Source organism: Mya arenaria, chromosome 9, assembly GCF_026914265.1.
Source record: "Mya arenaria isolate MELC-2E11 chromosome 9, ASM2691426v1".
In the NCBI taxonomy this organism is placed as follows: domain Eukaryota; kingdom Metazoa; phylum Mollusca; class Bivalvia; order Myida; family Myidae; genus Mya; species Mya arenaria.
Window position 1 is genome coordinate 53,731,180 of NC_069130.1, and position 10,240 is coordinate 53,741,419.

At 36.3% G+C, this 10,240-nt stretch overlaps 1 protein-coding gene across 1 annotated transcript; it reads right to left on the reverse strand.

Annotated features, from left to right (window-relative positions):
• Positions 1-249: 249 nt before the first annotated feature.
• LOC128203160 (uncharacterized) lies at positions 250-5,608 on the reverse strand. Its single transcript, XM_052904448.1, has 3 exons — positions 5,455-5,608; positions 2,755-4,229; positions 250-1,223 (listed from the first exon to the last, which is right to left on the reverse strand). Exons 2-3 carry the CDS (start codon positions 4,139-4,141, stop codon positions 988-990), a joined length of 1,623 nt encoding a protein of 540 aa, XP_052760408.1. The 5' UTR covers positions 4,142-4,229; positions 5,455-5,608; the 3' UTR covers positions 250-987.
• Between the last annotated feature and the right edge of the window lie 4,632 nt (positions 5,609-10,240).

The following is a 10,240-nucleotide window of genomic DNA, read 5'->3' on the forward strand; positions in this document are numbered from 1 at the left end:
AAACATGATTTTTTTTATAATGGGTCGATATGAATCCTTTGTCTCAATATTTGTGAAACGTATTTTTGATTTGAAAGAAACACCTAACAACAAGCCCTTTAACCTATTAAATATTACAAAATGTTTCCATTTGCTTACGAAATTCTTGCGGCGTGTGGGCGAAGTTGTTTATCCATTCCAATGTCATCTTGTTTACGTGATGGGGAAACCAAGCGCGGTTGAATAAGTAGTTCGTAACAAAAATCAATACAGGTTTTTGACATTTTATTCACAGTTTAATATCATTTGTCATCAATAAATAAAATAAATAATAGAATGTACAAAAAATGACATGAGATAATTCAGTTGAATACACGCATTGGAAGTACATTCAAATCGTCACAATTATCACTTGACCACGACAACATACACTATCAATACAACAAAAATGCCCACTGAAATAATACATCCAACAAATTTCTTAAATATATGTGACGTATGTCTATCAAACATTATAATGTATCGTGGTATATATAACGCCGTTCGGTATAATTTAATGACTGACTTAAGTAGCTGGATACCAAGGTCTGCTGTTCCAGTTCAAGAACTAATAAAATTATTGATTGTCCGTGGTATACATGCGCGCAGCAGAAGACAAATTACAATCATTCAGCAGACGACAGGCGGTAATGAAATATCCATAGAACCTTCGCGAGCCCTCACTCGACTGTACTGGCTTTTACTTAATCAACTCGCTGCACCTAGTTCATATTTATTCTACTGCTAGCTTTATTGTCTCTCTTCTTCATCAGGGATGTGTAGGTCATTTCAATGTTATCTTTCGTAATCAATAATGTTAGATTTCTTCCACCGAATTTAAATGTTTACTTTCATGTTATCGACATCTGTATTGGTCGAGGAGTTCATTGACCCTCCCACATTGCGCGCGCATATTGACGTTAACTTGGTCACCAATCACGCATGAGAATACACTAAACACGGCTATTGCTACAATTCTTGCAACATTTCCTTCAATAAAACCTCCATGTCCGTGTTTATACGTTTACAAAACAAGTTTTCCACCATTTTGCAGTTGATTCCATACAACGATGGCAGAAGCATGAGAATTTTGGAATGTCGCATGACGTCATTTGGCCTCGTGACGCTCACGTGCTGCTGCAGAAGTTGCTGCACGGCGGAGTTCAGTTTCTCCACAAGGTTCATGTCCTCGAGGCCGGGAGTGGCTGAAAACAGAAAACAAGTCAAATTTAATACTTTGTATAATTCATGTTTGCTTTACATATAATTATAGCTCAAGTTGTCCTAAGGTCATTTTAAGAAAACGAGGTTGCATTAACCGCGCCATATTAATACTAAGACTCCCGGGGAAGGCACCCAATTCAATTCATTAACATTTGTACATTGCAAACCAGGTTTGACCTTGGCCAAAAAAGGATTTGTTCAGGGTTTCACCGAAAGTTATTGTCATCATCGGGTAATGGGGGTTAAGTTAATCTTCTGTATTACGCTTTAAATATTTGAAACTTCATATACTAAAACACTCCCTTTGTTATACCAACGGAATTTGAAAACGTTAGGGTCGGCGCCTATAACGTAGGCAGGTTCGGGTTATCCGAAAAAAAGTTTTTTTTTGGGGCCCTATCCAAACTAAAGGGTGACCTTTAAGTATTTTCGAGAGAGTCCTTTATGAACAGCCATAAACGATACATATATTGTTATTTAATATAGTGTGGGATGTTCGCTTAGCAGCCGTGGCACAGTGTAGATGAACTCATTCATATAAGATATTGACTTGCGCATTCACGGCCACATCTGCTTCAACTATTGAATATCAAGTATGCCCTTGGTAGAGTATATAGGTAATCAATTTGCTTAGAGAAGCACTCTTACTCCCAAATAAGATGTACCACAGTCAATACTATTGTTTTAATATACCGAAAAGGGTGAATAATTATCAAACAAGTGGTTCTTATGAATGATACTGTGTTTAATTTGAAAAAAATGAGCAGAAAACATGGTATTTCTACCTTATGAGACCATAGTTGATCACTATAAATCTTAAAGCACTCACCGATTATTTAATATTTGCGCGTTTACAGCTATTAAGTTTATCACTCAAAAGGTATGTTTGTTTTTCATGTGTATGTATTGAATTTAAATAAGAGTGTCACTTTAAATTTCCATATATAGGTTATCTATTTGCTATAAATATATATACTGAAATTTTATTGTTTTTAACAACTACTATGAGAGTACGAATTATGTGATAAAAGTATATAGCTACATTAACTAGGAAGATCTCGTGACAGCTCGAGGTCGGTCAGTTAACATGTAGATTAAACCATTGTGGGTGACTTTTTGATAACATACGCACGCTCTTGACCAACTGACAAATGTACAATAATTTGACCAACTGACCAATGTCCGCTATGCAACTGACCATCCAGTGGCCTTACATGACATGACCTTCACGTAGGTTCATTCCCGGGCCACGATCGGGTAATCTCAAGCTACAAGAGGCCTTCAACTGACCAGGCTAATTGTTTGACTCATTGACCATCGATGATGACCTTGCGGCCAAGGTGGCTGACCGATCTATCTTAATTTTGAAACAGTGTTTATAATGGTGCCAAGGTTTTGATTTGAGAACATATCAGTGTATTTAGCTGAAAAACTCTGTTGCCACGTGATGATAAAATCAGTCTTGTATATCAATGAAATAATTTACGTAGCTAATTTGCTCATCAAACTCACCAGTATTGAACAGAACGGCCATTCTGAGTAGGGCATACTCCTTTTGGTCCATGGCAAGGTTTCTACATTTCCGCATGAAGTTCTGGACTCCATCCACGGATTTCATGGTCGGCTCATCCGGGGATGGCTTTGACGGCGCCGCCCCGGGGTCGCTGTCGGCGCGTAAGGGCGTCACCGCGAACACAGAGTCATTCTCTGCCATCAGGAATAGTAACATGCGCGTCCAAGCGTTAATCAATAAAGTCAATTTGTCGTTTTGTGACATAGTAGCAAATTCCGGTATAGATTTAGAGAATTGAACTATTTTTAAGAGCCAGTCCGAAACTCTTGAGGTAATTGGGTAAACCATTTTCTTAGCGAGAGTCACTCGAGTGGAACCGGTGATTGGCACTTCCGGTTTATAACACTCTGAATCCGGTGTGTCCCGGCCTGAATCCTGTTTATCAAAGGAGGTCATACCACGGGCACCGGGGGTCAATAAATTACGTAAAAGAGATCCTTTAGAAACGTTCATAACTTCCAAAATGCATGGACGCGATTCGCTTGATTGCTTTGCAGGTTTCTTTGAGAGATCAATTGGTTGGTCGGCGGCGTCGGCGTCGTCATGAATTGGCGATGAGATGCTTGTGTCTGAAGAGTGCCGGACGGGGGGCGTCGTCATATCCCTGGGGTTTGAGTATGGCGATCCCTGAGAGTTATGTGGGGAGGGCGTGGCGGCGGCCCTCTGATGGGGCGAGTATGGCGACAATGAGTGTCTCTGGTAAAGGTACGGGGATCCGCTCTCCCGTCCCGATCCGTACCCGCTGTTGGGGGAGTTGGGGTCGTAGTATGGCGATGGGTGGTGACCAATGAAGGGCGATCCGGATTCCTGGAATGGTGAGTATCTACTCTCTAACACTGGAGATTCACGCTCCATTGGGTATGCGTCAACTTCGTAGGATTGCGGTGACATGTGACTGTATATACTGGTGTTAGCGGCTTGGTTGTGCACCGGTTGTGAGTCAAAACGTCCCGGGTGGGACGGTGCCAGGTCGTTGACCTGACCGCGCTGGTGCACAGACATTGGCGCGCGATTCGGTGACGAACTCGGGTACGGTCGGAACCCGTTTCCCGACTTGATATAAGAGTGTCTGACCACACGATTCCCAGCGGTCACATTGTCCGAGTTCCGGTAGTAACACACGTTAGCAGGAACGGCAAGATGCATGTAAGCCGTTGGAACCTCCCCGCGTAGTACACTCTGTAATGTCTTGGCAGTTTTAACGTCACTTCGTTCTGTACGTTCCACGTTCGCGTTGTTAGCATTCATTGTCTGGATGTATTCGTACGCTCTTTCACTCATGTGACTGTCTCCATTCATTGCAGTCATATTCTGCGTTGGAGCCATTTAAAAATCCGAGCTTCTTTGAATAATAGTCTTTTGTTTAACGTCCTTGAAATTATTCTAGATCAGCAGCACATCTCGTTTATGATATCTGAAATCAGACAAACATGAAAATTATTATTCACCTACTGAACGAGTTACGTAAGGCCGAACACAGCCAATCGCTGGTGGTTTTCCGATATTATAGAACGGTCACTATGTAGAACAGCGACTCCTAGTTCACGCACTAGGCAAAAGTACAGAGGCGTTCCGTGTATATTGATGGCAGACGAACATATTTGCGAACTAGGTCACTGGAGTAAGCATCGACCTTCAGCTATTAATAGTTTCATGTACAATTCGGTGACCTAGTGGCGGTGTAATTCATGTTACGCAAGATTACCACCTCCATATCGCGTGGTACGGTAATGCATAATGACTTTTTGTGTTTCACAAATTCCGAAAAAGTTTTTCAATACCTGAAGCAGAAATATTCCCTCACCCAACAAATAGCGACTGTGTATCGAGAGACCAAAATCAGTAAAAAATGTTCTCGATTAAAATGCTATAATAGTTACTATAATACCTTAGTAATTTCTTTTTCGAAAAAGGGACACCAATTTATTAAAATAATACACGCTTAATGATATCATTATTAACATAAAGGTGGAAGTATCGTTCGTTTAAATGTTATGATTGTGTATAGTTGTATAATTTATGTTTGTTTCCGAACAGTCACTTATGATGACGGATCGAGTGGCTTCTAGCTAATCGAAATAATTAAATAAGCGTGTAATTTTCTTTTCTTTAAGTTTAATTTATTTCAAAATAATCAAATTATAAAATACCGTTTAATTTAAACATCTGCAATGATAATAATATAATAACAATAATAATAAAAAATAGCAATAATTAAAATTAATCATAATAAAAGTAATAATAATGAATAAAAATAATATAAAAAATAAATAAAAATAGTTATTATAACAACAATATTACAAAAAAAATTAATATAATAATAAAAAATTAACACTAATAAAAATACAAAATAATAAATATTTAAAAAAACTATTGAATTAGATAATCATTTGAATTCATTTAAATAAACATAAATATTATATTTAATATCAAAATTACGGATGATGCGCTGGTTAAAATAAATATATATGAAAAGAGTATAGCTTAAGTTATTTAACAGTTGAAATTCATAACAAATCTTTAAAAAATATAATCATGCAGCTTAACATTTAGAATTGTTTATTATGAAAAGAGTATTCCCAATAAGTTTATACTTAAATGTTAATTCAATGAACTTTTGATTAAACACTTCAACTCACCATTTATCACAATGTATATATTCCAAATATTTCTTTATTTCGATATCATGTGTTCACTATTGAATATCTCGATCACTTATGAAACAGAGTTAACATAGTGAGTAAAGATGTGACCTTACAAACAGTTTTTGGCCAATCAGATAGCGCGTTACAAAATGAATGAAACATTGCTTCGCATGACCTGCTGCAAAATACCACGTGCCTTCGCAAAATGGATAATCTCTTAACCCAATCGTGAATCTTTTAGTTTCCTTTTTACCAATATTTTCCTGAAATGATAAAATTCATGAATTAAACAAGGCCAGAAACTCACCATTGAATATTTTAAGACCAAATTTTAACCAATATACCCTCATTCGTTGAAGAAATTAAGGAAATATCGAAGCGTTTCCTTTGTTTACAAGGTCGATTTGATATAATACCACCGTGACTAAAAATAGATGGAGGCATTGACGTCACTGATTATAGTACGTGCGACCTTGAACAGTACAGCCACAGTTTAATGCGTAGATGTGTACTTCTCCGACGGTATATGATAGTTTTCATTCAATTCATGAATGTTCGTGAACGACCTATTAGACTGTCAAGGTTTTATTCAAATAGTTTGCGTAAAACAATAGGATGTTGTTGGCTAATTTCATTTGTTGGTCCTGATGGTCATTGAACTATATATACTAGTGGATAATGATGGTATTTTTTAGTAAAAAGTTTACTTACCACTTCACTTTTTCGATTATTGACTTAAATTCCCCATTAAGCATTTAATAAACTGATTTATTTATGTGATGTGAAATGCAATGGCGGTTCTAGCGGGTGGACACAAGGGCGCGTACCCCAACCCATCCAGTTAGTCGACAAAGTACGCTTAACCTTAAATCGATACCTTTAAACTAAAATGCTGATATAGATAAACATAGGTATTTTCCATAAGTATGTTCATTAAATGATAAGATGTATATGTGTGTTGTTGAATCATGGGCTTTATTATCGATTTTGTACGTACATGTATAAGTTCAATACCTCGGTGAATTAAAAACGTTTTGAGAGGGATTGACGTTTCACTCCCCCCACCCCACCCCATTTCTGTATCCTTGAACCGCCACTGATATGCCTCGTATAAAAAGGAATCACCATAATGTCCTTGAACAGCTAACGAAATGTAGATCATTTTCAAGTGAAAACATTCGGTCGAATTCCGATATTTGCGACGCATGCGAAGTATTAAGTCGGTGACTGAACGTAAACACTTCTGCCGAGAAAACAACGGAAAATACTCGTGTGGTTTTTCTGTTTACAAAAACCGAGTTCATGTACGTCAAGGCTAGAAGTGTATATACAGGGGCGTTCAGAGTGGGGAGCAACTGAGGGGCGCACCCATTTGAATGTTCAACGCCTCCCGAGAATATATATGAAAACGGTTTGAATGTGGTTAAAGGGGATTGTAATGGTGTAATATATACATATTAATTTCCGAAAATTTCATGTTAAAGTAAACTTCCCACCGGCAACGCACAGGCTGTCTTGATAGGCATATAGTTAACTTGCTTGCCCCCGAGTACAAAGTCCACACTTCAAATGTCTTGTTTTCAGGGGCTTGACCCAGACTTTGTCCGGGTAGTATTAAATGCCTTATCATTTAACATAAGTAACTGTTTTGCTTAATACTCTATGTGCAATGCTTATTCGGTGAGTCTGTCGGGGCGCATTTATGGCCAACTTTTGTTATCTTGTAAACTTTAATGTGCCCGTATTTTGTTGACAATAGCGCCGTATAGAATGTTAGTAATCGGGGCATCGAGTACAGTGAGAGAGATATAGTCAGATGTTAACAAGTGCATAGAAAGCATTTAGACTAAAAGTGCACTTATTTGGCCTCTACTTACTAAAAGAAAACTATATTCATGTTTCATCCCATTTTAGTATGTTTCAAGTTCGAGTATCTATATCAAGTAAAAGGTAGATGACATGAATTAAAATCTCAATGATTAAGAATGGGCGGAATGAGCGAAACGGCCAAGCCCTTCTTAATCATTAAGATTTTAATTCATGTCATTTTACTGACTTTAAATATAACTTCATTGGCTGACACACTGTCAACGCAAAATCTGACGCAGTTGTATCGAAGGGGTAGCAGTAGGCGGACGTTTAAACTCCCGCGGATGATGAAATTCTTAATGATAAAGATACATGTACAGTAGTACTTAATAATTGCCTATATGCAATTTCATTGGCTGTAAATGAAGGTTGTATTGTAGGAGTTATTTAGAAACAATCGAAAAAAGGACAATAATACACGTTAAAGTAATATACAAATATCACGTAAAGCGTACTTCATTCTTCGGCTTTAAGCCATATCGACTGATAAAGTTCAATCGATTACGAGCGGGTAGAAATGACGATGTCCAGTATGACTGACTATAAACGGCGTTGGCAGGTCAAACTTGTGTATTGAATCGCCGTCAGCGGACACGAAGAACCATATATAAACAAGTTTGACCGCCGGTCAAGGTGACGCGATTGTTTACCTAAATACTTTCATTACAACAGGATTAGAGTCTAGAGGTCAAATATTTTATCGGTTAGGCTTTGATGGCCTTGAATCGATCCGGAATCAAAATGTAGAAGTATCCACTATCGGTTTAAAATGTCAAACACGTGTCGACGCTGAACTATACTTAGATGCTACGGCCACGCACTAAGTTAACTAGGTAATAATAACAAAACTACTAATAAAAAAAATAATGTAAAAATGTATCACAGAACCCTATGTTAATTCCAAATCTTGTTTGGTTTCCAAATAAAATGAATATTTACGTAGGATGAGCAATATTTTAATTTTTTTGTAAAGACACAAGATCGTGTATGTTATTTTTGTAATATTTTGTAGTGGTAAACAACCTGAGGGACAGATTAAATACTTAAAAATATTTGTTGATCGTATTTTATTTGTAAACATACGTAATAGATCTGTAGGTGTTGTTTTTTTTGTTGTTTTTTTTGCTTCTATATAAAGGGAAACAACTTCAATTTGAAAAACACTCTTTTTGTTTTAAGACTTATCTTTCTTTCAATTATGAAAAAGGTTACATACTACTTATTGTTTTTTTGTAAATATTTGCTGTGAAAAATGTTTAAGTACTTGTTGAACAAAATGAGTATTTTTTTTTTCTTTTATTTAAGCGATCTGTGTTGTCTGTTTATTTTTTTTATAAGATACTGAAGTCTTTGTGAAAGATAAGAAAACAATGTTCGAACATATAACAGTTATGGTTTTGAGAAGTACAGAATTACCATTCTTCAATCACTTATTTTATTATGTTAATTCTGATGAATAGCAGGCATTTGATAAGCAAGTAATGTTTAAAAAAATTGGTCACAAAATGACCGTATAGTTATGAATTTTGCAAAGCTAAATATCAATATTTCAATTTCAATTAACTCTGTTTCAATATCTTAAAGATTCTCTCTTACTCCCAAATAAGATTGACCACTATTTATAAGACAATTGCTTTAATTTATCAAAAAGGATGAATAAATGTCGAAAACAATGTAGCTTATGAAGGATACCGAGTTTAATTTGAAAAAAAGGTGCAGAAAACAAAGTATTTCTACTTTTATGAGACGATAGTAGATCACAGTAAATCTTTTAGCACTCACCAATCATTTAACATTTTTGCGTTTTCAGCTATTAAGTAAACGGTTACAATCTTGTTATCATTATTTAATATTTTCCATAAATGCATTATTTAGTTAGTAGTTAATGGTTTTATCACTCAAAATTTATGTGTGTTATACATGTGTATGTAATGATTTTAAATAAGTGTTTCACTTTAAAAATAAATGTAGGCAATGAGTTATTGTTGTAGTATAACTCTGAGGTTTTCATTACCAAATATTGATGATTCAAATTTAATTTAATTCCTTTCCAACACATAAAGTTCTGAAAAGAAGTGCTGATACAAATGACCATACATCTTATAATATTCAGTTTTGAAATAAATTTAGTTTACCCCTAACAGAGCATATAAACGATGAAAAACACACAATTACATGTTAACAGACGGGCGAACGGACATACAGAAGTGCCCCTCATAAATGTTTAATTAAAATCTTAAAAGATTATCACGTTTTGAATAAAGACAACCCTGTCATCTAAAAGAGGGGAGTTGAAAGAAGATATTTGAACGTATGTCCTAAAAACAAAGTTTCTATTTCTGTTTCTCTGTTACATTTTCTTTGCATTGCCTTTACGTATACCTTCGCATATTGGTTAGACCGCGTGCATATTAATCCTTGTGCGGTTAGCGGAAAATACATAATTATTAATGATAAAAAAACACTCTTACCTGCCAATCAACTCTAAAATGTCGTTTAATATCTCACTGTTTGCACACACAGCGACGTTATAGATGGGCATACACTAAATGCGAATATAGAAATGGTCAGTCTTCGGTGAGGTTGGCGCTAAATAGCCACAAGAACGCCGCCCCATGCCAACGCAGGCGCAAGTTTGTTGCTTCCCTGACAACCGTTGAAGCCAGTTTGGACTGGTTTAGAACCTACGAGACTGAAAATTCTACGGAATGCTAAGAAACTGTTGTCGGTGTATTAACATGATCATGATCTACTTCTACAACTATGAAATATGTGAAAAACGGCCTCCGAATGGAAATTTCGAGATATAGTCAACAATTCTGTCTTTGTTTCACTGAATTAGGAGAAAGTGAATGACTTAACTCTTGGGAATCTTAATTATGTTTGCAATAAAACACTTCACTGGCAACCA

What these genes read in the sequence shown, in the direction of transcription:
- LOC128203160 (XM_052904448.1), bottom strand. Translation starts at nt 4,141, where the DNA reads ATGGCTCCAACGCAGAATATGACTGCAATGAATGGAGACAGTCACATG. An exon ending in GGCCGTTCTGTTCAATACTG is followed by an intron (nt 1,224 to 2,754) that starts GTGAGTTTGATG and finishes TTCTGTTTTCAG; the next exon opens with CCACTCCCGGCCTCGAGGAC.